This window comes from Coturnix japonica, chromosome 10, assembly GCF_054131305.1.
Source record: "Coturnix japonica strain WE chromosome 10, WE-NBRP24, whole genome shotgun sequence".
Classification (NCBI taxonomy): domain Eukaryota; kingdom Metazoa; phylum Chordata; class Aves; order Galliformes; family Phasianidae; genus Coturnix; species Coturnix japonica.
Genome location: NC_140672.1, coordinates 9,256,812 through 9,284,579, shown reverse-complemented (window position 1 = coordinate 9,284,579; position 27,768 = coordinate 9,256,812). Strand labels below are relative to the sequence as shown.

At 50.1% G+C, this 27,768-nt stretch overlaps 2 protein-coding genes across 2 annotated transcripts; both read right to left on the bottom strand.

Annotated features, from left to right (window-relative positions):
• Positions 1-268: 268 nt before the first annotated feature.
• Positions 269-17,323, bottom strand: LOC146759258 (uncharacterized). The gene is made up of 3 exons (XM_085510337.1): positions 17,211-17,323; positions 8,772-10,353; positions 269-1,450 (listed from the first exon to the last, which is right to left on the bottom strand). Exons 1-3 carry the CDS (start codon positions 17,321-17,323, stop codon positions 269-271), a joined length of 2,877 nt encoding a protein of 958 aa, XP_085366463.1.
• An 8,014-nt stretch (positions 17,324-25,337) lies between these two features.
• Positions 25,338-27,315, bottom strand: LOC146759257 (inositol 1,4,5-trisphosphate receptor-interacting protein-like 1). The gene is made up of 2 exons (XM_085510336.1): positions 27,241-27,315; positions 25,338-26,537 (listed from the first exon to the last, which is right to left on the bottom strand). Exons 1-2 carry the CDS (start codon positions 27,313-27,315, stop codon positions 25,356-25,358), a joined length of 1,257 nt encoding a protein of 418 aa, XP_085366462.1. The 3' UTR covers positions 25,338-25,355.
• Positions 27,316-27,768: the final 453 nt, after the last annotated feature.

Sequence of the window (27,768 nt, the reverse complement as noted above, 5' to 3'; positions counted from 1 at the left end):
TAGAGATGGTCGTCAGAGGGAGCAGGGAAGCATCTGTTTGCATCTTGCCTTCACAAGATACAATGGTTCCATCCCCAGATCTCCCATACCAAGATGGAGTCATTTGGTCACAGGCCGGATCTTCCACTGGTAAGCTCTCTCCAACGTGACACTGACTGCCACAAGGAAACAGCCACCTCTGGCCTCCTAAATAGGTCTCAGAGTCTTATTGCTCACAGGATGTGAGCTTGCAGCCAAAACAAGAGAAGGGTTCGGACAAAGGTCTCTCTCAGCGTCCGAACAGCAGCAGTCTGATGTAGCGATCTCTCAGCTCCCTGAACTCACGCAGCGCTATGGAGTGGGCATCCGGGTCCTCCTCCAGGTGCTGGAAGAGGTTGAGCGGCTTGGCGGATCGGAAGGACTGCGGCAGGACAATCGTGCTGTGCACCGACTTGCTGCCAAGGAAGAAGTGGTTCAGGCATTTCTCATCCAGGCAGAAGCGCAGGTACCGCAGGAGATTCTCCATCCGATTCAGGAAATACTTCCTGCGCCACTTCTTCAAAGGGATGATGGCCAAAGTGTGGAGGACAAGAGTCTTGATGACATAGGTGGAAAAGCCCATGCCCACTAAGATGCTGGCAAGCAACGTCAGGCAGTGCAGGTGGGAGCTGTCCTGTCCGGTACTCCTGGCCGTGTGCTGGAAGAACTTCTTTTCTGCCACAGCACAGCTCTGTGGCCATGTTGTGCTGGGCGTAAAGCCGGCGTCTGTGTTCTGGCTGGTCAGGTAGATGTCCGAGTATTCTTGCTGCACCCCGAACAGCAGCTCGACGAGGACTTTTTCCCCGCTGTAGGCTTCTGTCAGCTGGAGCTTGCAGGAGCGTCTGGAAGGCAGCACCTTCAGGCTGTAGGCGTGCGCGTGGTGGGTGGTCTTCCAGATTGCTGCCACCTGTACGGTGAACCAGGTGACAGTTCTCTCCACATCCAGGTAGGAGTCAGTGCAGAGAGTCTGTAGCAGGCTGGGGTCCTGATTTTGGCTCAGCTCTTCCTCATGGTGGTGGAGGAAGCACAGCACATTCCCCAGCTGCTTCTCCCTTTGGCACATGCACTGAAGCTCCACGCGGACGCGGGAGTTCCTTGCCAGCCCGTGCCCTTCATCTCCCAGCTCCAGGAGGAAGGTGTGCCCGGGGGGAGGCTCTATGGGCACGAGCAGGCAGTACACATTGTCCCACTCCTGGGGACTCCAGCCTTCAAAGGCACTGCCCACCCCAATGGCAGGCTGCAGCACCGGGAAGAAGCTGTTGGACCAGATGAATCTGAAGGTCTGCACGAGCTCGTTCATCAGCTCCTCCACTATAGGGCACCTGGTGGCCCTTCCTTCCACCTTTTCCAGGGCACGCCTTGTGAGAAATTTTGTCAGTGCTGAATCTTTGAAGTCTTCTTCCTCGTCATCCTCCTCTTCTTCCTGTTCCTCCTTTTCCACCAATTCCACCTGCTCCTGCTGTTCTACCTGCTCCTGCTGTCCGCCCTGTTCCACCTGCTCCTCCTGCACCTGCTGTTCCTCCTGTTCCACCTGTTCCTCCTGCACCCGTTCCTGTTCCTCCTGCACCTGCTGTTCCTCCTGTTCCACCTGTTCCTCTTCCTCCTGCACCTGCTGTTCCACCTGTTCCTCCTGATGTTCCTCCTGTTCCTCCTTTTCCACCTCTTCCTCTTCCTTCACTCCCGATGCCTCCTCCTTGCCACTGGAGCTGTCATTTTCACTGCTGCTTTCATCACGCTTTTTCATTTTTAGGGACTGCACCATGTTCCAAAAGAGCAACAGAATCAGTCCCATACTGAAACAGATCTTCCAGTGCTGCAGCAGAGCAAAGAGCAGAGATGACATGTCCACCCAGCTCTGCTGCTCATTCCTCTGCTCAATCTCGTGCTGCGGAGGTATCATGTGCTTTTGCAGATCAACCTCGCGCCGCTGCACGTTCTCGAGCATGAGCACATCAGTATTGACACTGACACTTAGCGCCCGCACCAACAATGCGAGAACAAACACCAAAGCCATGATCTGCAAGAGATGGGAGAGAGGGGCTCAGTGGGGCTGGGAGGGAGCGGGGCCAGGAGCCGCATGGCCCTGTGCTCAGGTAGGAGCAGTGGGTACGAGGGAGCTGGGTGGCAGCAGGGACCGAGGCCAGCGCTGGCAGGGACAGTTCCAAGCACTGCCCGTGGTGCTCCCACAGGGGCCGCTGTTTGCACCACATCCCTCGTCCAGCCCGACCTTCCCCTGCTGCTGCACTCACCATTGGCCCAGGTCAAAAATGCAGCAGCGCTGCCTGCCTGTGGCCCTAAACCCATCCCCTGCATTGTCATGCAATGCATTCCTGCTGATGTCACAAATGGGCTGCCCGACTCCACCCTTCTCAGCTGCCCAGGGTGGGCACATGGCCACTGAGCCACGGCACTGCCTCAATTTGGAGGCATATCTCTGGACAGAGCTCCTGGGGACGCTCTTTACTAAGCAGGTGGGAGCTGCCCGGGCCTTTCTTTAAAATAAAATGGGGTGGTATTTCCCATGGATGCTGTGCTCCTCATGTGCCACCCCACAGGTTATGTTCCAAACACACTGTCCCTGGAAAATCATTTGGACAGAAATGGAAAATCAAAACTACTGCTCCTGAGGAAACATAAGAATTTGCAGCATATGCAGAAACTCATTTTAGTGCTGAAATGCCACAGAGGGAACAAAGCTGAAGATCAGTGCCGGTCATGTCAAAGTCTCAGCACCTGACATCACACAGCCCTTTGCTGATTGCTCCCTCAGCCACCAGTGGTCTGAACGTCCTCTGAGCAAAAGGCCAGATGGCTCGATCCAAGCAGCTCAAAGGGGCTCTAACAATGATGATTAGGATGCCCACATGTGCAGCAGCCTCTTCAGCTGCATGGGCTCTGGCTCCTTTGGGTGAGCTTATGCTGTAGAGAAAACAGCAGGAGCAACTGCTGTCTACCCCATGTTGCAAAATCACATGTGCACGAGGCAGGAATATTTCTCAAAGGCCAACAGAGAAAGGCTTGGCTGGGAGCCTGTGGGTGTTGAACCAAGGCAGCCCTGCAGGCACAGAGTGGTCTGGTAGGTAAGGAGACAGCCCTGTAGGACAGGAGCATGATGGCAGCTGTCAGACCAGCTGTGCTTCACCTGCATACCTTGCTGCCTGCAGCACAAGGCTCCCAGCCATGGCTGTATTGACTTCTGGGAGGTAAGGCCAGAGTCACCTCCTGAAGCCAGGGGAGATCCCAGATCAACAGGGTTGGAAGTCATTTGAACCTCACGAGATCCCCTAGACCAAATCCCCTGCTACAGCAGGTTCCCTAGTGTAGGTTTCTCCACAGAAGATAATCGCTCTTCTTCTCTGTTTCCGGTAACAAGGATATCAATAAATATTATTAACCAACAGAAGCTGTGTAACCCAGTGAAACAGGACCTATTCTTTCCTGAATCTGAATTCAGCATTCAGATTTCTGTACTTCACCAGTCTCTGGGTGTCTGTTGTTTCCTGCATTTGGCGGAGCCTTGCAGCCGGAGCTCCAGGCTGGTGCCTTCCAGTGCCAAGCAGTGCAACTACAATGGGGGGCAAGTGGGAAGCCAGTCATCATGGTAACACTGGAGCACTTCTGATATCCTCCTCTCCAGATCCTCCTCTCAGGCATGTTAAACTTGACTCTGTGCTTATCTCAGGTCACTGTGCTTAGCGAAGGCCTTTACCAAAACAGTGTTGGAAATGTCAGTGAAGCAGCTCCTCAAACTGTTTGTATCCTGTTCCCCTTCTGCAATCTGGTCAGCCTCCACATGTGAGGCTTTGCTGCTGCTGCTCAGAGAATCACCAATGTGGGTTCCTCTGTAGGCAAACCAGTCAAAGCCCCTTGCATTATGCATCTATCCAGTGCACCCTCAATAATTTTGCACATGACAGCAAGTTGTTAGGAAGTGCTGATCTGCCTTAGGGTAAACAGGCCCCACAGAGAGACCAGGACAGGCTGATCAATAGGCTGGGGCCAATGGGATGAGGTTCAACAAGAGCAAGTGCTGGGGTCACCACCCCTGAGTGAAAAATCTTACATGCTTGGGAGAGGCAGAACACAGCAAAGACCCATTCCATCTTTATTCTTGCAATCTGAGCTGTATTTTTCCTTATTGAAGAATCCACCTTTGCTGGATTAGGACTTTTCCTGAAGTCATTCTCTGAACTGCATAAAGGATGAGCCAATGTCTAAATCCATACTGCTAGCGCAGGAAAAGCAGCAGTGCTAAATAAACACGGGAATATATTTCCACAGGTTGGAAATTCTGGGCAAAATCAGTGGATAGAAAACTAAAAAAGGTGAGACTAAAAAGGAAGGGAAATAAAAACATTCCATCCAAAAATGACATTTCACTGTCACCATTACTAGAGATATATTCTTGGGTGCTCTGCTTTATATATGAATCTTACTTTGATGTTAAAAGAATATCATAAGGGCAAGTATGAGACTCGGCTACCAACTAAGAGATTTCTTTGGCATTCGCCCACCAGGATCCGGCTCTGTCTGCATTCAGAGGCTGCAAGGCAGAGAACATGCAATGGTCCAGCCAGGGAAATCCCCCCGAGCACAGTGCCTCATGGACAGCCTCCCGTTCCACTCCTGCACGCTCCAGGCCCTGCAGGCACCCCCCAGAGTAAATGAATGAGCTCAGGAAGCCAGTGTGATGGTGGCAAGGCTGGGTGGTTGGTTACAAGTGCAGGCAGAAACTGGCAGCACTGCCCACTGACTCTGTCAGTGTCTCTTTGCTAAGTCCTTTGTTGTCAGTTTCTCTCATCCGCTTGTGGATGGACTCCTGTTCTGGGATTAAGAGGTATGAAGCCAAGCGGCATGTTGCATTTCATTCTTAAGGAGCATTTGTTGGGGTGAAAGCAGCAGAAGCAGAGATCCAGGCACCCTCTGTGCAGCCAGAACTGAGCTCCAAACCTGTAGGGCCATCCCCAACCTTGGGACTCTGGAAGCACTCAGCTGGCCACTGTCTTCTCCCCTCCCCATCCACATTAATGACTCCAGCAAGAAGCTGCTCCTCCCTGATCTCGCTAAACATCAAGTCATGACTCGGGGAACAAAAGAACCACAAGGAACACTTCAAAACTTCGAACAAAAGATGAAAGCTCCAACAATGTCAACCCAACCAGGTGTTGCTGTTTACCATGATGGCCTCATAATCCTCCAGATGAAAGGGGCCCTTTGCCACCCTTCAGGCAGTGAGACAGGGAGAGCAGCCGACATGATAAAAATGCTGTGATACATCCCTTTCATCAGCACTCCAAACAGTAAGTACGCAAAAATTATGGTTTGCATACAGCAATTTCTCTTTGCTTACACCATGCATTTCACTTAACTACAACCTATCCCACCGGGCAAACACATACAGAAATCCAGGAGCGCATTCACTGACTCCCATTTAAAGCTTGATTCAAACCAAAGAATGATCATTTAAAAGAGAGATGAAGGTTTCCAGCAAATGAAACTCACCATAGCAAATAAGGGGCCAAATACTGTCGTGAACACAACACAAAATCATGGGTGCTCTGATCTATTATTTTGGTGTTTCCTTGCTTGAAACCCTATAGGCAATCAGCACTGCATGGCAATGCTCCTATAACACAAAGCCTCTTCCTTTCATCTTTGCGGTGCCACCAGCGATGGAATTAGATGATCATTGTGGTACTGTTCAGCCCCAGCCATCCTATGAGTCTATGATGATGATTCTGTGATTCTCTAACTGCTCCTCAGTGATGCTACAGCAATGCAGCATCCCAAAGATCAGCATGGAAAGGAGCAGTGAGAGCACAGCAAAAAGCCTCCAGGTAACAGCAGGGACAGGAAATGCTGAATGGGACTCTCTCTTCTAAATGGTCCGAGACAATAGCTGTTAGAAGGCTTAGCACCAGGTCAGGTTTGATAGGAGGAACTGCAGCTCACTATCATATGAAATTTCTCCTCGTTCTGGTTGCAAATTGCTGGAAGGCAATTCATCTTATCTACCACCTGCTTTCAGCTATACCTTGGCAAGTCCCTGTCCATGTGGGATTGCTCTGTCCTTGCTACCTGCAGGCAGAACCCAGAGATATGTTCCATCTGCAAAGGTAATAATCAGGTGGCAGGAGATGTGCAAGCCTCATCCACCTTTAGCACAAGGATTTACAAATCCTTCAGGAGCCCATGGACACAGAAGGGCAGAAAGTGCCATTTTTAACAGCAAACCTGTGCCAACCTCCCACTGATCACAGAGTTCTGTAGTATGTTGGGGTGCTAAGTTGTCTTTGCGAGGATTTATGAGTGCATACAGTAGTTCTGAGTAGATGGAGTGTTCTAGAATAGCTGAGTTAGGCCTGTAGGTTAAGAGTTAGTGGGCTGCGGGTTTAGGTAGGTGTGTGTATAGGTTCTCTCGCGTGCATCGGGTTTTGCGTAGCGGGTGTACGTGTCTGCGCGGGATTTAGGATGGCATATAAGGTGTGTGACAGAGCAATATATTGAGAGAAGACATGATGGCATCCATGTTTGTGTCTCTCTCCCCGGGACAGTTGAAGTCCTGGGATAAGTCAGGTTAATTGGCGAATACGTCAGTAGTACCTCTCAGATTACTTTCAAGAAGCTGAATTTTTTACCTAATCCTCTCTCTAAAGTGGATTTTTCATCTCTCTTATTTACTGATAAACTTCCAGGGCTAAGCATCTACAGCACAAAACAGACCTGTGTAGTTCATCACCACGCTATATTTTTGGTCCAACATGATGAAAAAATGGAGCAGACATTTAGAAAGATGACAAGAAGATCCAGAGCAGAGCAGTTATAGTCATTGATGATTATATCAAAATATTGTTGAAGGAATATTAAAACCCCTGCTTCAGGGTATAAAATAATATATACATTTTTGTCAAACAGGTGGACAGAGTAATATATGTTTGTCCACTGTGCTGCATTTATATACCCTTCTGAAAGGTCTATCATTTTTATATATGTAAAGGTATATTATTTCTATATAATACTGCTATCGATGGACATGAGATCTGGTCCTAATGAACTATACAGGCCTTTATGCACCATTTGTATTCGTAAAGCATCTACCAGGATACGACCCCAAACAGGACACCCAGGGCAACACCAGCAGTATTTGGTTAAGAGCACATGAAAAGAAGCATATTGCAACAATAATCAGACAGCGATTTATGTCACCCATCATACAATCATGAAATGGCCGGGGTTGCAAAGGTCCACAGTGCTCATCCAGTCCCAACCCCCTGCTGTGTGCAGGGTCACCAACCAGCAGCCCAGGCTGCCCAGAGCCACATCCAGCCTGGCCTTGAATGCCTGCAGGGATGGGGCATCCACAGCCTCCTTGGGCAACCCGTTCCAGTGCGTCACCAGCCTCTGAGTGAAAAACTTCCTCCTAAGATCCAACCTAAACTTTCCCTGTCTGAATTTAAAGCCATTCCCCCTTGTCCTATCACTGCCCACCCTCACAATGTCATGGTTTTGTACATTTTTCTATTGGTATTCCACATCATAACATCATATAGAGCACAGAGAACAACTACATGTCCCAGAGGGTCTCACAGTCAGAGAGGGAAACACATCACGGAAGTGATGCTGTCTCTCTCTCAAACTGCCTGGTAGCGAGTCTGGGTGTGCTTCCAAGCCGTGGCACCTTCAGTTTCAAAGTAGGCTTCTCGGTCTTCGGAAAACCTCTCTCTCTCTTTCCCTTTTATTTTACTTGGCTTATTAGCCTCAATTTCCATTAGATTGTAATTAGTAAAATAATAAGTTTTCCTCCTTAGATCGTTGCCACTTCTCTGTTTGTTTCCTTGAGTCCAGCTCCCATCTCCCTACCCCTTTCTTATTTTCCCTTCCTATACGCTGGGAGCCAGGGGGAACAGGAGCCTACTGCCCCTCCCCGTCACAGACATAGATTGATCTAGATAACACCGTGACACAGCAATTCCTCCTCTGTATACGCTCCCTTCAAGTACTGCAAGGCCACAACGAGATCTCCCCAGAGCCTTCTCTAAGCTAAACAAGCCCAGTTCCCTCAACCATTTCTCACAGGAGAGCTGCTCCAGCACCCTGACCATCTTAGTGGCCTCTATATTCTTTCAATATACGTACACACGACGGCGAGATTGAGACACAACAGGATATATAGTTTATAAGAGTTTATTAAAAGTTGTTGTTGTTTAGGGAAATGGGGAAGGGAAGTCGGGTGATAGAAAAGAGATAGGAAATAAAAGCAAAGAGTCTTTGTAGAAAGCAAGAGAGAATTAGTCACCACTGGGTTTCCAGCATGACTCGTAGTTCAGATGTTGATCTTCAGTAGAGATGGTCGTCAGAGGGAGCAGGGAAGCATCTGTTTGCATCTTGCCTTCACAAGATACAATGGTTCCATCCCCAGATCTCCCATACCAAGATGGAGTCATTTGGTCACAGGCCGGATCTTCCACTGGTAAGCTCTCTCCAACGTGACACTGACTGCCACAAGGAAACAGCCACCTCTGGCCTCCTAAATAGGTCTCAGAGTCTTATTGCTCACAGGATGTGAGCTTGCAGCCAAAACAAGAGAAGGGTTCGGACAAAGGTCTCTCTCAGCGTCCGAACAGCAGCAGTCTGATGTAGCGATCTCTCAGCTCCCTGAACTCACGCAGCGCTATGGAGTGGGCGTCCGGGTCCTCCTCCAGGTGCTGGAAGAGGTTGAGCGGCTTGGCGGATCGGAAGGACTGCGGCAGGACAATCGTGCTGTGCACCGACTTGCTGCCAAGGAAGAAGTGGTTCAGGCATTTCTCATCCAGGCAGAAGCGCAGGTACCGCAGGAGATTCTCCATCCGATTCAGGAAATACTTCCTGCGCCACTTCTTCAAAGGGATGATGGCCAAAGTGTGGAGGACAAGAGTCTTGATGACATAGGTGGAAAAGCCCATGCCCACTAAGATGCTGGCAAGCAACGTCAGGCAGTGCAGGTGGGAGCTGTCCTGTCCGGTACTCCTGGCCGTGTGCTGGAAGAACTTCTTTTCTGCCACAGCGCAGCTCTGTGGCCATGTTGTGCTGGGCGTAAAGCCGGCGTCTGTGTTCTGGCTGGTCAGGTAGATGTCCGAGTATTCTTGCTGCACCCCGAACAGCAGCTCGACGAGGAATTTTTCCCCGCTGTAGGCTTCTGTCAGCTGGAGCTTGCAGGAGCGTCTGGAAGGCAGCACCTTCAGGCTGTAGGCGTGCGCGTGGTGGGTGGTCTTCCAGATTGCTGCCACCTGTACGGTGAACCAGGTGACAGTTCTCTCCACATCCAGGTAGGAGTCAGTGCAGAGAGTCTGTAGCAGGCTGGGGTCCTGATTTTGGCTCAGCTCTTCCTCATGGTGGTGGAGGAAGCACAGCACATTCCCCAGCTGCTTCTCCCTTTGGCACATGCACTGAAGCTCCACGCGGACGCGGGAGTTCCTTGCCAGCCCGTGCCCTTCATCTCCCAGCTCCAGGAGGAAGGTGTGCCCGGGGGGAGGCTCTATGGGCACGAGCAGGCAGTACACATTGTCCCACTCCTGGGGACTCCAGCCTTCAAAGGCACTGCCCACCCCAATGGCAGGCTGCAGCACCGGGAAGAAGCTGTTGGACCAGATGAATCTGAAGGTCTGCACGAGCTCGTTCATCAGCTCCTCCACTATAGGGCACCTGGTGGCCCTTCCTTCCACCTTTTCCAGGGCACGCCTTGTGAGAAATTTTGTCAGTGCTGAATCTTTGAAGTCTTCTTCCTCGTCATCCTCCTCTTCTTCCTGTTCCTCCTTTTCCACCAATTCCACCTGCTCCTGCTGTTCTACCTGCTCCTGCTGTCCGCCCTGTTCCACCTGCTCCTCCTGCACCTGCTGTTCCTCCTGTTCCACCTGTTCCTCCTGCACCCGTTCCTGTTCCTCCTGCACCTGCTGTTCCTCCTGTTCCACCTGTTCCTCTTCCTCCTGCACCTGCTGTTCCACCTGTTCCTCCTGATGTTCCTCCTGTTCCTCCTTTTCCACCTCTTCCTCTTCCTCTTCCTTCACTCCCGATGCCTCCTCCTTGCCACTGGAGCTGTCATTTTCACTGCTGCTTTCATCACGCTTTTTCATTTTTAGGGACTGCACCATGTTCCAAAAGAGCAACAGAATCAGTCCCATACTGAAACAGATCTTCCAGTGCTGCAGCAGAGCAAAGAGCAGAGATGACATGTCCACCCAGCTCTGCTGCTCATTCCTCTGCTCAATCTCGTGCTGCGGAGGTATCATGTGCTTTTGCAGATCAACCTCGCGCCGCTGCACGTTCTCGAGCATGAGCACATCAGTATTGACACTGACACTTAGCGCCCGCACCAACAATGCGAGAACAAACACCAAAGCCATGATCTGCAAGAGATGGGAGAGAGGGGCTCAGTGGGGCTGGGAGGGAGCGGGGCCAGGAGCCGCATGGCCCTGTGCTCAGGTAGGAGCAGTGGGTACGAGGGAGCTGGGTGGCAGCAGGGACCGAGGCCAGCGCTGGCAGGGACAGTTCCAAGCACTGCCCGTGGTGCTCCCACAGGGGCCGCTGTTTGCACCACATCCCTCGTCCAGCCCGACCTTCCCCTGCTGCTGCACTCACCATTGGCCCAGGTCAAAAATGCAGCAGCGCTGCCTGCCTGTGGCCCTAAACCCATCCCCTGCATTGTCATGTGTCATTCCTGCTGATGTCACAAATGGGCTGCCCGACTCCACCCTTCTCAGCTGCCCAGGGTGGGCACATGGCCACTGAGCCACGGCACTGCCTCAATTTGGAGGCATATCTCTGGACAGAGCTCCTGGGGACGCTCTTTACTAAGCAGGTGGGAGCTGCCCGGGCCTTTCTTTAAAATAAAATGGGGTGGTATTTCCCATGGATGCTGTGCTCCTCATGTGCCACCCCACAGGTTATGTTCCAAACACACTGTCCCTGGAAAATCATTTGGACAGAAATGGAAAATCAAAACTACTGCTCCTGAGGAAACATAAGAATTTGCAGCATATGCAGAAACTCATTTTAGTGCTGAAATGCCACAGAGGGAACAAAGCTGAAGATCAGTGCCGGTCATGTCAAAGTCTCAGCACCTGACATCACACAGCCCTTTGCTGATTGCTCCCTCAGCCACCGGTGGTCTGAACGTCCTCTGAGCAAAAGGCCAGATGGCTCGATCCAAGCAGCTCAAAGGGGCTCTAACAATGATGATTAGGATGCCCACATGTGCAGCAGCCTCTTCAGCTGCATGGGCTCTGGCTCCTTTGGGTGAGCTTATGCTGTAGAGAAAACAGCAGGAGCAACTGCTGTCTACCCCATGTTGCAAAATCACATGTGCACGAGGCAGGAATATTTCTCAAAGGCCAACAGAGAAAGGCTTGGCTGGGAGCCTGTGGGTGTTGAACCAAGGCAGCCCTGCAGGCACAGAGTGGTCTGGTAGGTAAGGAGACAGCCCTGTAGGACAGGAGCGTGATGGCAGCTGTCAGACCAGCTGTGCTTCACCTGCATACCTTGCTGCCTGCAGCACAAGGCTCCCAGCCATGGCTGTATTGACTTCTGGGAGGTAAGGCCAGGGTCACCTCCTGAAGCCAGGGGAGATCCCAGATCAACAGGGTTGGAAGTCATTTGAACCTCACGAGATCCCCTAGACCAAATCCCCTGCTACAGCAGGTTCCCTAGTGTAGGTTTCTCCACAGAAGATAATCGCTCTTCTTCTCTGTTTCCGGTAACAAGGATATCAATAAATATTATTAACCAACAGAAGCTGTGTAACCCAGTGAAACAGGACCTATTCTTTCCTGAATCTGAATTCAGCATTCAGATTTCTGTACTTCACCAGTCTCTGGGTGTCTGTTGTTTCCTGCATTTGGCGGAGCCTTGCAGCCGGAGCTCCAGGCTGGTGCCTTCCAGTGCCAAGCAGTGCAACTACAATGGGGGGCAAGTGGGAAGCCAGTCATCATGGTAACACTGGAGCACTTCTGACATCCTCCTCTCCAGATCCTCCTCTCAGGCATGTTAAACTTGACTCTGTGCTTATCTCAGGTCACTGTGCTTAGCGAAGGCCTTTACCAAAACAGTGTTGGAAATGTCAGTGAAGCAGCTCCTCAAACTGTTTGTATCCTGTTCCCCTTCTGCAATCTGGTCAGCCTCCACATGTGAGGCTTTGCTGCTGCTGCTCAGAGAATCACCAATGTGGGTTCCTCTGTAGGCAAACCAGTCAAAGCCCCTTGCATTATGCATCTATCCAGTGCACCCTCAATAATTTTGCACATGACAGCAAGTTGTTAGGAAGTGCTGATCTGCCTTAGGGTAAACAGGCCCCACAGAGAGACCAGGACAGGCTGATCAATAGGCTGGGGCCAATGGGATGAGGTTCAACAAGAGCAAGTGCTGGGGTCACCACCCCTGAGTGAAAAATCTTACATGCTTGGGAGAGGCAGAACACAGCAAAGACCCATTCCATCTTTATTCTTGCAATCTGAGCTGTATTTTTCCTTATTGAAGAATCCACCTTTGCTGGATTAGGACTTTTCCTGAAGTCATTCTCTGAACTGCATAAAGGATGAGCCAATGTCTAAATCCATACTGCTAGCGCAGGAAAAGCAGCAGTGCTAAATAAACACGGGAATATATTTCCACAGGTTGGAAATTCTGGGCAAAATCAGTGGATAGAAAACTAAAAAAGGTGAGACTAAAAAGGAAGGGAAATAAAAACATTCCATCCAAAAATGACATTTCACTGTCACCATTACTAGAGATATATTCTTGGGTGCTCTGCTTTATATATGAATCTTACTTTGATGTTAAAAGAATATCATAAAGGCAAGTATGAGACTCGGCTACCAACTAAGAGATTTCTTTGGCATTCGCCCACCAGGATCCGGCTCTGTCTGCATTCAGAGGCTGCAAGGCAGAGAACATGCAATGGTCCAGCCAGGGAAATCCCCCCGAGCACAGTGCCTCATGGACAGCCTCCCGTTCCACTCCTGCACGCTCCAGGCCCTGCAGGCACCCCCCAGAGTAAATGAATGAGCTCAGGAAGCCAGTGTGATGGTGGCAAGGCTGGGTGGTTGGTTACAAGTGCAGGCAGAAACTGGCAGCACTGCCCACTGACTCTGTCAGTGTCTCTTTGCTAAGTCCTTTGTTGTCAGTTTCTCTCATCCGCTTGTGGATGGACTCCTGTTCTGGGATTAAGAGGTATGAAGCCAAGCGGCATGTTGCATTTCATTCTTAAGGAGCATTTGTTGGGGTGAAAGCAGCAGAAGCAGAGATCCAGGCACCCTCTGTGCAGCCAGAACTGAGCTCCAAACCTGTAGGGCCATCCCCAACCTTGGGACTCTGGAAGCACTCAGCTGGCCACTGTCTTCTCCCCTCCCCATCCACATTAATGACTCCAGCAAGAAGCTGCTCCTCCCTGATCTCGCTAAACATCAAGTCATGACTCGGGGAACAAAAGAACCACAAGGAACACTTCAAAACTTCGAACAAAAGATGAAAGCTCCAACAATGTCAACCCAACCAGGTGTTGCTGTTTACCATGATGGCCTCATAATCCTCCAGATGAAAGGGGCCCTTTGCCACCCTTCAGGCAGTGAGACAGGGAGAGCAGCCGACATGATAAAAATGCTGTGATACATCCCTTTCATCAGCACTCCAAACAGTAAGTACGCAAAAATTATGGTTTGCATACAGCAATTTCTCTTTGCTTACACCATGCATTTCACTTAACTACAACCTATCCCACCGGGCAAACACATACAGAAATCCAGGAGCGCATTCACTGACTCCCATTTAAAGCTTGATTCAAACCAAAGAATGATCATTTAAAAGAGAGATGAAGGTTTCCAGCAAATGAAACTCACCATAGCAAATAAGGGGCCAAATACTGTCGTGAACACAACACAAAATCATGGGTGCTCTGATCTATTATTTTGGTGTTTCCTTGCTTGAAACCCTATAGGCAATCAGCACTGCATGGCAATGCTCCTATAACACAAAGCCTCTTCCTTTCATCTTTGCGGTGCCACCAGCGATGGAATTAGATGATCATTGTGGTACTGTTCAGCCCCAGCCATCCTATGAGTCTATGATGATGATTCTGTGATTCTCTAACTGCTCCTCAGTGATGCTACAGCAATGCAGCATCCCAAAGATCAGCATGGAAAGGAGCAGTGAGAGCACAGCAAAAAGCCTCCAGGTAACAGCAGGGACAGGAAATGCTGAATGGGACTCTCTCTTCTAAATGGTCCGAGACAATAGCTGTTAGAAGGCTTAGCACCAGGTCAGGTTTGATAGGAGGAACTGCAGCTCACTATCATATGAAATTTCTCCTCGTTCTGGTTGCAAATTGCTGGAAGGCAATTCATCTTATCTACCACCTGCTTTCAGCTATACCTTGGCAAGTCCCTGTCCATGTGGGATTGCTCTGTCCTTGCTACCTGCAGGCAGAACCCAGAGATATGTTCCATCTGCAAAGGTAATAATCAGGTGGCAGGAGATGTGCAAGCCTCATCCACCTTTAGCACAAGGATTTACAAATCCTTCAGGAGCCCATGGACACAGAAGGGCAGAAAGTGCCATTTTTAACAGCAAACCTGTGCCAACCTCCCACTGATCACAGAGTTCTGTAGTATGTTGGGGTGCTAAGTTGTCTTTGCGAGGATTTATGAGTGCATACAGTAGTTCTGAGTAGATGGAGTGTTCTAGAATAGCTGAGTTAGGCCTGTAGGTTAAGAGTTAGTGGGCTGCGGGTTTAGGTAGGTGTGTGTATAGGTTCTCTCGCGTGCATCGGGTTTTGCGTAGCGGGTGTACGTGTCTGCGCGGGATTTAGGATGGCATATAAGGTGTGTGACAGAGCAATATATTGAGAGAAGACATGATGGCATCCATGTTTGTGTCTCTCTCCCCGGGACAGTTGAAGTCCTGGGATAAGTCAGGTTAATTGGCGAATACGTCAGTAGTACCTCTCAGATTACTTTCAAGAAGCTGAATTTTTTACCTAATCCTCTCTCTAAAGTGGATTTTTCATCTCTCTTATTTACTGATAAACTTCCAGGGCTAAGCATCTACAGCACAAAACAGACCTGTGTAGTTCATCACCACGCTATATTTTTGGTCCAACATGATGAAAAAATGGAGCAGACATTTAGAAAGATGACAAGAAGATCCAGAGCAGAGCAGTTATAGTCATTGATGATTATATCAAAATATTGTTGAAGGAATATTAAAACCCCTGCTTCAGGGTATAAAATAATATATACATTTTTGTCAAACAGGTGGACAGAGTAATATATGTTTGTCCACTGTGCTGCATTTATATACCCTTCTGAAAGGTCTATCATTTTTATATATGTAAAGGTATATTATTTCTATATAATACTGCTATCGATGGACATGAGATCTGGTCCTAATGAACTATACAGGCCTTTATGCACCATTTGTATTCGTAAAGCATCTACCAGGATACGACCCCAAACAGGACACCCAGGGCAACACCAGCAGTATTTGGTTAAGAGCACATGAAAAGAAGCATATTGCAACAATAATCAGACAGCGATTTATGTCACCCATCATACAATCATGAAATGGCCGGGGTTGCAAAGGTCCACAGTGCTCATCCAGTCCCAACCCCCTGCTGTGTGCAGGGTCACCAACCAGCAGCCCAGGCTGCCCAGAGCCACATCCAGCCTGGCCTTGAATGCCTGCAGGGATGGGGCATCCACAGCCTCCTTGGGCAACCCGTTCCAGTGCGTCACCAGCCTCTGAGTGAAAAACTTCCTCCTAAGATCCAACCTAAACTTTCCCTGTCTGAATTTAAAGCCATTCCCCCTTGTCCTATCACTGCCCACCCTCACAATGTCATGGTTTTGTACATTTTTCTATTGGTATTCCACATCATAACATCATATAGAGCACAGAGAACAAGTACATGTCCCAGAGGGTCTCACAGTCAGAGAGGGAAACACATCACGGAAGTGATGCTGTCTCTCTCTCAAACTGCCTGGTAGCGAGTCTGGGTGTGCTTCCAAGCCGTGGCACCTTCAGTTTCAAAGTAGGCTTCTCGGTCTTCGGAAAACCTCTCTCTCTCTTTCCCTTTTATTTTACTTGGCTTATTAGCCTCAATTTCCATTAGATTGTAATTAGTAAAATAATAAGTTTTCCTCCTTAGATCGTTGCCACTTCTCTGTTTGTTTCCTTGAGTCCAGCTCCCATCTCCCTACCCCTTTCTTATTTTCCCTTCCTATACGCTGGGAGCCAGGGGGAACAGGAGCCTACTGCCCCTCCCCGTCACAGACATAGATTGATCTAGATAACACCGTGACACAGCAATTCCTCCTCTGTATACGCTCCCTTCAAGTACTGCAAGGCCACAACGAGATCTCCCCAGAGCCTTCTCTAAGCTAAACAAGCCCAGTTCCCTCAACCATTTCTCACAGGAGAGCTGCTCCAGCACCCTGACCATCTTAGTGGCCTCTATATTCTTTCAATATACGTACACACGACGGCGAGATTGAGACACAACAGGATATATAGTTTATAAGAGTTTATTAAAAGTTGTTGTTGTTTAGGGAAATGGGGAAGGGAAGTCGGGTGATAGAAAAGAGATAGGAAATAAAAGCAAAGAGTCTTTGTAGAAAGCAAGAGAGAATTAGTCACCACTGGGTTTCCAGCATGACTCGTAGTTCAGATGTTGATCTTCAGTAGAGATGGTCGTCAGAGGGAGCAGGGAAGCATCTGTTTGCATCTTGCCTTCACAAGATACAATGGTTCCATCCCCAGATCTCCCATACCAAGATGGAGTCATTTGGTCACAGGCCGGATCTTCCACTGGTAAGCTCTCTCCAACGTGACACTGACTGCCACAAGGAAACAGCCACCTCTGGCCTCCTAAATAGGTCTCAGAGTCTTATTGCTCACAGGATGTGAGCTTGCAGCCAAAACAAGAGAAGGGTTCGGACAAAGGTCTCTCTCAGCGTCCGAACAGCAGCAGTCTGATGTAGCGATCTCTCAGCTCCCTGAACTCACGCAGCGCTATGGAGTGGGCGTCCGGGTCCTCCTCCAGGTGCTGGAAGAGGTTGAGCGGCTTGGCGGATCGGAAGGACTGCGGCAGGACAATCGTGCTGTGCACCGACTTGCTGCCAAGGAAGAAGTGGTTCAGGCATTTCTCATCCAGGCAGAAGCGCAGGTACCGCAGGAGATTCTCCATCCGATTCAGGAAATACTTCCTGCGCCACTTCTTCAAAGGGATGATGACCAAACTGTGGAGGACAAGAGTCTTGATGACATAGGTGGAAAAGCCCATGCCCACTAAGATGCTGGCAAGCAACGTCAGGCAGTGCAGGTGGGAGCTGTCCTGTCCGGTACTCCTGGCCGTGTGCTGGAAGAACTTCTTTTCTGCCACAGCACAGCTCTGTGGCCATGTTGTGCTGGGCGTAAAGCCGGCGTCTGTGTTCTGGCTGGTCAGGTAGATGTCCGAGTATTCTTGCTGCACCCCGAACAGCAGCTCGACGAGGACTTTTTCCCCGCTGTAGGCTTCTGTCAGCTGGAGCTTGCAGGAGCGTCTGGAAGGCAGCACCTTCAGGCTGTAGGCGTGCGCGTGGTGGGTGGTCTTCCAGATTGCTGCCACCTGTACGGTGAACCAGGTGACAGTTCTCTCCACATCCAGGTAGGAGTCAGTGCAGAGAGTCTGTAGCAGGCTGGGGTCCTGATTTTGGCTCAGCTCTTCCTCATGGTGGTGGAGGAAGCACAGCACATTCCCCAGCTGCTTCTCCCTTTGGCACATGCACTGAAGCTCCACGCGGACGCGGGAGTTCCTTGCCAGCCCGTGCCCTTCATCTCCCAGCTCCAGGAGGAAGGTGTGCCCGGGGGGAGGCTCTATGGGCACGAGCAGGCAGTACACATTGTCCCACTCCTGGGGACTCCAGCCTTCAAAGGCACTGCCCACCCCAATGGCAGGCTGCAGCACCGGGAAGAAGCTGTTGGACCAGATGAATCTGAAGGTCTGCACGAGCTCGTTCATCAGCTCCTCCACTATAGGGCACCTGGTGGCCCTTCCTTCCACCTTTTCCAGGGCACGCCTTGTGAGAAATTTTGTCAGTGCTGAATCTTTGAAGTCTTCTTCCTCGTCATCCTCCTCTTCTTCCTGTTCCTCCTTTTCCACCAATTCCACCTGCTCCTGCTGTTCTACCTGCTCCTGCTGTCCGCCCTGTTCCACCTGCTCCTCCTGCACCTGCTGTTCCTCCTGTTCCACCTGTTCCTCCTGCACCCGTTCCTGTTCCTCCTGCACCTGCTGTTCCTCCTGTTCCACCTGTTCCTCTTCCTCCTGCACCTGCTGTTCCACCTGTTCCTCCTGATGTTCCTCCTGTTCCTCCTTTTCCACCTCTTCCTCTTCCTCTTCCTTCACTCCCGATGCCTCCTCCTTGCCACTGGAGCTGTCATTTTCACTGCTGCTTTCATCACGCTTTTTCATTTTTAGGGACTGCACCATGTTCCAAAAGAGCAACAGAATCAGTCCCATACTGAAACAGATCTTCCAGTGCTGCAGCAGAGCAAAGAGCAGAGATGACATGTCCACCCAGCTCTGCTGCTCATTCCTCTGCTCAATCTCGTGCTGCGGAGGTATCATGTGCTTTTGCAGATCAACCTCGCGCCGCTGCACGTTCTCGAGCATGAGCACATCAGTATTGACACTGACACTTAGCGCCCGCACCAACAATGCGAGAACAAACACCAAAGCCATGATCTGCAAGAGATGGGAGAGAGGGGCTCAGTGGGGCTGGGAGGGAGCGGGGCCAGGAGCCGCATGGCCCTGTGCTCAGGTAGGAGCAGTGGGTACGAGGGAGCTGGGTGGCAGCAGGGACCGAGGCCAGCGCTGGCAGGGACAGTTCCAAGCACTGCCCGTGGTGCTCCCACAGGGGCCGCTGTTTGCACCACATCCCTCGTCCAGCCCGACCTTCCCCTGCTGCTGCACTCACCATTGGCCCAGGTCAAAAATGCAGCAGCGCTGCCTGCCTGTGGCCCTAAACCCATCCCCTGCATTGTCATGCAATGCATTCCTGCTGATGTCACAAATGGGCTGCCCGACTCCACCCTTCTCAGCTGCCCAGGGTGGGCACATGGCCACTGAGCCACGGCACTGCCTCAATTTGGAGGCATATCTCTGGACAGAGCTCCTGGGGACGCTCTTTACTAAGCAGGTGGGAGCTGCCCGGGCCTTTCTTTAAAATAAAATGGGGTGGTATTTCCCATGGATGCTGTGCTCCTCATGTGCCACCCCACAGGTTATGTTCCAAACACACTGTCCCTGGAAAATCATTTGGACAGAAATGGAAAATCAAAACTACTGCTCCTGAGGAAACATAAGAATTTGCAGCATATGCAGAAACTCATTTTAGTGCTGAAATGCCACAGAGGGAACAAAGCTGAAGATCAGTGCCGGTCATGTCAAAGTCTCAGCACCTGACATCACACAGCCCTTTGCTGATTGCTCCCTCAGCCACCGGTGGTCTGAACGTCCTCTGAGCAAAAGGCCAGATGGCTCGATCCAAGCAGCTCAAAGGGGCTCTAACAATGATGATTAGGATGCCCACATGTGCAGCAGCCTCTTCAGCTGCATGGGCTCTGGCTCCTTTGGGTGAGCTTATGCTGTAGAGAAAACAGCAGGAGCAACTGCTGTCTACCCCATGTTGCAAAATCACATGTGCACGAGGCAGGAATATTTCTCAAAGGCCAACAGAGAAAGGCTTGGCTGGGAGCCTGTGGGTGTTGAACCAAGGCAGCCCTGCAGGCACAGAGTGGTCTGGTAGGTAAGGAGACAGCCCTGTAGGACAGGAGCGTGATGGCAGCTGTCAGACCAGCTGTGCTTCACCTGCATACCTTGCTGCCTGCAGCACAAGGCTCCCAGCCATGGCTGTATTGACTTCTGGGAGGTAAGGCCAGAGTCACCTCCTGAAGCCAGGGGAGATCCCAGATCAACAGGGTTGGAAGTCATTTGAACCTCACGAGATCCCCTAGACCAAATCCCCTGCTACAGCAGGTTCCCTAGTGTAGGTTTCTCCACAGAAGATAATCGCTCTTCTTCTCTGTTTCCGGTAACAAGGATATCAATAAATATTATTAACCAACAGAAGCTGTGTAACCCAGTGAAACAGGACCTATTCTTTCCTGAATCTGAATTCAGCATTCAGATTTCTGTACTTCACCAGTCTCTGGGTGTCTGTTGTTTCCTGCATTTGGCGGAGCCTTGCAGCCGGAGCTCCAGGCTGGTGCCTTCCAGTGCCAAGCAGTGCAACTACAATGGGGGGCAAGTGGGAAGCCAGTCATCATGGTAACACTGGAGCACTTCTGACATCCTCCTCTCCAGATCCTCCTCTCAGGCATGTTAAACTTGACTCTGTGCTTATCTCAGGTCACTGTGCTTAGCGAAGGCCTTTACCAAAACAGTGTTGGAAATGTCAGTGAAGCAGCTCCTCAAACTGTTTGTATCCTGTTCCCCTTCTGCAATCTGGTCAGCCTCCACATGTGAGGCTTTGCTGCTGCTGCTCAGAGAATCACCAATGTGGGTTCCTCTGTAGGCAAACCAGTCAAAGCCCCTTGCATTATGCATCTATCCAGTGCACCCTCAATAATTTTGCACATGACAGCAAGTTGTTAGGAAGTGCTGATCTGCCTTAGGGTAAACAGGCCCCACAGAGAGACCAGGACAGGCTGATCAATAGGCTGGGGCCAATGGGATGAGGTTCAACAAGAGCAAGTGCTGGGGTCACCACCCCTGAGTGAAAAATCTTACATGCTTGGAAGAGGCAGAACACAGCAAAGACCCATTCCATCTTTATTCTTGCAATCTGAGCTGTATTTTTCCTTATTGAAGAATCCACCTTTGCTGGATTAGGACTTTTCCTGAAGTCATTCTCTGAACTGCATAAAGGATGAGCCAATGTCTAAATCCATACTGCTAGCGCAGGAAAAGCAGCAGTGCTAAATAAACACGGGAATATATTTCCACAGGTTGGAAATTCTGGGCAAAATCAGTGGATAGAAAACTAAAAAAGGTGAGACTAAAAAGGAAGGGAAATAAAAACATTCCATCCAAAAATGACATTTCACTGTCACCATTACTAGAGATATATTCTTGGGTGCTCTGCTTTATATATGAATCTTACTTTGATGTTAAAAGAATATCATAAAGGCAAGTATGAGACTCGGCTACCAACTAAGAGATTTCTTTGGCATTCGCCCACCAGGATCCGGCTCTGTCTGCATTCAGAGGCTGCAAGGCAGAGAACATGCAATGGTCCAGCCAGGGAAATCCCCCCGAGCACAGTGCCTCATGGACAGCCTCCCGTTCCACTCCTGCACGCTCCAGGCCCTGCAGGCACCCCCCAGAGTAAATGAATGAGCTCAGGAAGCCAGTGTGATGGTGGCAAGGCTGGGTGGTTGGTTACAAGTGCAGGCAGAAACTGGCAGCACTGCCCACTGACTCTGTCAGTGTCTCTTTGCTAAGTCCTTTGTTGTCAGTTTCTCTCATCCGCTTGTGGATGGACTCCTGTTCTGGGATTAAGAGGTATGAAGCCAAGCGGCATGTTGCATTTCATTCTTAAGGAGCATTTGTTGGGGTGAAAGCAGCAGAAGCAGAGATCCAGGCACCCTCTGTGCAGCCAGAACTGAGCTCCAAACCTGTAGGGCCATCCCCAACCTTGGGACTCTGGAAGCACTCAGCTGGCCACTGTCTTCTCCCCTCCCCATCCACATTAATGACTCCAGCAAGAAGCTGCTCCTCCCTGATCTCGCTAAACATCAAGTCATGACTCGGGGAACAAAAGAACCACAAGGAACACTTCAAAACTTCGAACAAAAGATGAAAGCTCCAACAATGTCAACCCAACCAGGTGTTGCTGTTTACCATGATGGCCTCATAATCCTCCAGATGAAAGGGGCCCTTTGCCACCCTTCAGGCAGTGAGACAGGGAGAGCAGCCGACATGATAAAAATGCTGTGATACATCCCTTTCATCAGCACTCCAAACAGTAAGTACGCAAAAATTATGGTTTGCATACAGCAATTTCTCTTTGCTTACACCATGCATTTCACTTAACTACAACCTATCCCACCGGGCAAACACATACAGAAATCCAGGAGCGCATTCACTGACTCCCATTTAAAGCTTGATTCAAACCAAAGAATGATCATTTAAAAGAGAGATGAAGGTTTCCAGCAAATGAAACTCACCATAGCAAATAAGGGGCCAAATACTGTCGTGAACACAACACAAAATCATGGGTGCTCTGATCTATTATTTTGGTGTTTCCTTGCTTGAAACCCTATAGGCAATCAGCACTGCATGGCAATGCTCCTATAACACAAAGCCTCTTCCTTTCATCTTTGCGGTGCCACCAGCGATGGAATTAGATGATCATTGTGGTACTGTTCAGCCCCAGCCATCCTATGAGTCTATGATGATGATTCTGTGATTCTCTAACTGCTCCTCAGTGATGCTACAGCAATGCAGCATCCCAAAGATCAGCATGGAAAGGAGCAGTGAGAGCACAGCAAAAAGCCTCCAGGTAACAGCAGGGACAGGAAATGCTGAATGGGACTCTCTCTTCTAAATGGTCCGAGACAATAGCTGTTAGAAGGCTTAGCACCAGGTCAGGTTTGATAGGAGGAACTGCAGCTCACTATCATATGAAATTTCTCCTCGTTCTGGTTGCAAATTGCTGGAAGGCAATTCATCTTATCTACCACCTGCTTTCAGCTATACCTTGGCAAGTCCCTGTCCATGTGGGATTGCTCTGTCCTTGCTACCTGCAGGCAGAACCCAGAGATATGTTCCATCTGCACAGGTAATAATCAGGTGGCAGGAGATGTGCAAGCCTCATCCACCTTTAGCACAAGGATTTACAAATCCTTCAGGAGCCCATGGACACAGAAGGGCAGAAAGTGCCATTTTTAACAGCAAACCTGTGCCAACCTCCCACTGATCACAGAGTTCTGTAGTATGTTGGGGTGCTAAGTTGTCTTTGCGAGGATTTATGAGTGCATACAGTAGTTCTGAGTAGATGGAGTGTTCTAGAATAGCTGAGTTAGGCCTGTAGGTTAAGAGTTAGTGGGCTGCGGGTTTAGGTAGGTGTGTGTATAGGTTCTCTCGCGTGCATCGGGTTTTGCGTAGCGGGTGTACGTGTCTGCGCGGGATTTAGGATGGCATATAAGGTGTGTGACAGAGCAATATATTGAGAGAAGACATGATGGCATCCATGTTTGTGTCTCTCTCCCCGGGACAGTTGAAGTCCTGGGATAAGTCAGGTTAATTGGCGAATACGTCAGTAGTACCTCTCAGATTACTTTCAAGAAGCTGAATTTTTTACCTAATCCTCTCTCTAAAGTGGATTTTTCATCTCTCTTATTTACTGATAAACTTCCAGGGCTAAGCATCTACAGCACAAAACAGACCTGTGTAGTTCATCACCACGCTATATTTTTGGTCCAACATGATGAAAAAATGGAGCAGACATTTAGAAAGATGACAAGAAGATCCAGAGCAGAGCAGTTATAGTCATTGATGATTATATCAAAATATTGTTGAAGGAATATTAAAACCCCTGCTTCAGGGTATAAAATAATATATACATTTTTGTCAAACAGGTGGACAGAGTAATATATGTTTGTCCACTGTGCTGCATTTATATACCCTTCTGAAAGGTCTATCATTTTTATATATGTAAAGGTATATTATTTCTATATAATACTGCTATCGATGGACATGAGATCTGGTCCTAATGAACTATACAGGCCTTTATGCACCATTTGTATTCGTAAAGCATCTACCAGGATACGACCCCAAACAGGACACCCAGGGCAACACCAGCAGTATTTGGTTAAGAGCACATGAAAAGAAGCATATTGCAACAATAATCAGACAGCGATTTATGTCACCCATCATACAATCATGAAATGGCCGGGGTTGCAAAGGTCCACAGTGCTCATCCAGTCCCAACCCCCTGCTGTGTGCAGGGTCACCAACCAGCAGCCCAGGCTTCCCAGAGCCACATCCAGCCTGGCCTTGAATGCCTGCAGGGATGGGGCATCCACAGCCTCCTTGGGCAACCCGTTCCAGTGCGTCACCAGCCTCTGAGTGAAAAACTTCCTCCTAAGATCCAACCTAAACTTTCCCTGTCTGAATTTAAAGCCATTCCCCCTTGTCCTATCACTGCCCACCCTCACAATGTCATGGTTTTGTACATTTTTCTATTGGTATTCCACATCATAACATCATATAGAGCACAGAGAACAACTACATGTCCCAGAGGGTCTCACAGTCAGAGAGGGAAACACATCACGGAAGTGATGCTGTCTCTCTCTCAAACTGCCTGGTAGCGAGTCTGGGTGTGCTTCCAAGCCGTGGCACCTTCAGTTTCAAAGTAGGCTTCTCGGTCTTCGGAAAACCTCTCTCTCTCTTTCCCTTTTATTTTACTTGGCTTATTAGCCTCAATTTCCATTAGATTGTAATTAGTAAAATAATAAGTTTTCCTCCTTAGATCGTTGCCACTTCTCTGTTTGTTTCCTTGAGTCCAGCTCCCATCTCCCTACCCCTTTCTTATTTTCCCTTCCTATACGCTGGGAGCCAGGGGGAACAGGAGCCTACTGCCCCTCCCCGTCACAGACATAGATTGATCTAGATAACACCGTGACACAGCAATTCCTCCTCTGTATACGCTCCCTTCAAGTACTGCAAGGCCACAACGAGATCTCCCCAGAGCCTTCTCTAAGCTAAACAAGCCCAGTTCCCTCAACCATTTCTCACAGGAGAGCTGCTCCAGCACCCTGACCATCTTAGTGGCCTCTATATTCTTTCAGTATACGTACACACGACGGCGAGATTGAGACACAACAGGATATATAGTTTATAAGAGTTTATTAAAAGTTGTTGTTGTTTAGGGAAATGGGGAAGGGAAGTCGGGTGATAGAAAAGAGATAGGAAATAAAAGCAAAGAGTCTTTGTAGAAAGCAAGAGAGAATTAGTCACCACTGGGTTTCCAGCATGACTCGTAGTTCAGATGTTGATCTTCAGTAGAGATGGTCGTCAGAGGGAGCAGGGAAGCATCTGTTTGCATCTTGCCTTCACAAGATACAATGGTTCCATCCCCAGATCTCCCATACCAAGATGGAGTCATTTGGTCACAGGCCGGATCTTCCACTGGTAAGCTCTCTCCAACGTGACACTGACTGCCACAAGGAAACAGCCACCTCTGGCCTCCTAAATAGGTCTCAGAGTCTTATTGCTCACAGGATGTGAGCTTGCAGCCAAAACAAGAGAAGGGTTCGGACAAAGGTCTCTCTCAGCGTCCGAACAGCAGCAGTCTGATGTAGCGATCTCTCAGCTCCCTGAACTCACGCAGCGCTATGGAGTGGGCGTCCGGGTCCTCCTCCAGGTGCTGGAAGAGGTTGAGCGGCTTGGCGGATCGGAAGGACTGCGGCAGGACAATCGTGCTGTGCACCGACTTGCTGCCAAGGAAGAAGTGGTTCAGGCATTTCTCATCCAGGCAGAAGCGCAGGTACCGCAGGAGATTCTCCATCCGATTCAGGAAATACTTCCTGCGCCACTTCTTCAAAGGGATGATGGCCAAAGTGTGGAGGACAAGAGTCTTGATGACATAGGTGGAAAAGCCCATGCCCACTAAGATGCTGGCAAGCAACGTCAGGCAGTGCAGGTGGGAGCTGTCCTGTCCGGTACTCCTGGCCGTGTGCTGGAAGAACTTCTTTTCTGCCACAGCGCAGCTCTGTGGCCATGTTGTGCTGGGCGTAAAGCCGGCGTCTGTGTTCTGGCTGGTCAGGTAGATGTCCGAGTATTCTTGCTGCACCCCGAACAGCAGCTCGACGAGGACTTTTTCCCCGCTGTAGGCTTCTGTCAGCTGGAGCTTGCAGGAGCGTCTGGAAGGCAGCACCTTCAGGCTGTAGGCGTGCGCGTGGTGGGTGGTCTTCCAGATTGCTGCCACCTGTACGGTGAACCAGGTGACAGTTCTCTCCACATCCAGGTAGGAGTCAGTGCAGAGAGTCTGTAGCAGGCTGGGGTCCTGATTTTGGCTCAGCTCTTCCTCATGGTGGTGGAGGAAGCACAGCACATTCCCCAGCTGCTTCTCCCTTTGGCACATGCACTGAAGCTCCACGCGGACGCGGGAGTTCCTTGCCAGCCCGTGCCCTTCATCTCCCAGCTCCAGGAGGAAGGTGTGCCCGGGGGGAGGCTCTATGGGCACGAGCAGGCAGTACACATTGTCCCACTCCTGGGGACTCCAGCCTTCAAAGGCACTGCCCACCCCAATGGCAGGCTGCAGCACCGGGAAGAAGCTGTTGGACCAGATGAATCTGAAGGTCTGCACGAGCTCGTTCATCAGCTCCTCCACTATAGGGCACCTGGTGGCCCTTCCTTCCACCTTTTCCAGGGCACGCCTTGTGAGAAATTTTGTCAGTGCTGAATCTTTGAAGTCTTCTTCCTCGTCATCCTCCTCTTCTTCCTGTTCCTCCTTTTCCACCAATTCCACCTGCTCCTGCTGTTCTACCTGCTCCTGCTGTCCGCCCTGTTCCACCTGCTCCTCCTGCACCTGCTGTTCCTCCTGTTCCACCTGTTCCTCCTGCACCCGTTCCTGTTCCTCCTGCACCTGCTGTTCCTCCTGTTCCACCTGTTCCTCTTCCTCCTGCACCTGCTGTTCCACCTGTTCCTCCTGATGTTCCTCCTGTTCCTCCTTTTCCACCTCTTCCTCTTCCTTCACTCCCGATGCCTCCTCCTTGCCACTGGAGCTGTCATTTTCACTGCTGCTTTCATCACGCTTTTTCATTTTTAGGGACTGCACCATGTTCCAAAAGAGCAACAGAATCAGTCCCATACTGAAACAGATCTTCCAGTGCTGCAGCAGAGCAAAGAGCAGAGATGACATGTCCACCCAGCTCTGCTGCTCATTCCTCTGCTCAATCTCGTGCTGCGGAGGTATCATGTGCTTTTGCAGATCAACCTCGCGCCGCTGCACGTTCTCGAGCATGAGCACATCAGTATTGACACTGACACTTAGCGCCCGCACCAACAATGCGAGAACAAACACCAAAGCCATGATCTGCAAGAGATGGGAGAGAGGGGCTCAGTGGGGCTGGGAGGGAGCGGGGCCAGGAGCCGCATGGCCCTGTGCTCAGGTAGGAGCAGTGGGTACGAGGGAGCTGGGTGGCAGCAGGGACCGAGGCCAGCGCTGGCAGGGACAGTTCCAAGCACTGCCCGTGGTGCTCCCACAGGGGCCGCTGTTTGCACCACATCCCTCGTCCAGCCCGACCTTCCCCTGCTGCTGCACTCACCATTGGCCCAGGTCAAAAATGCAGCAGTGCTGCCTGCCTGTGGCCCTAAACCCATCCCCTGCATTGTCATGCAATGCATTCCTGCTGATGTCACAAATGGGCTGCCCGACTCCACCCTTCTCAGCTGCCCAGGGTGGGCACATGGCCACTGAGCCACGGCACTGCCTCAATTTGGAGGCATATCTCTGGACAGAGCTCCTGGGGACGCTCTTTACTAAGCAGGTGGGAGCTGCCCGGGCCTTTCTTTAAAATAAAATGGGGTGGTATTTCCCATGGATGCTGTGCTCCTCATGTGCCACCCCACAGGTTATGTTCCAAACACACTGTCCCTGGAAAATCATTTGGACAGAAATGGAAAATCAAAACTACTGCTCCTGAGGAAACATAAGAATTTGCAGCATATGCAGAAACTCA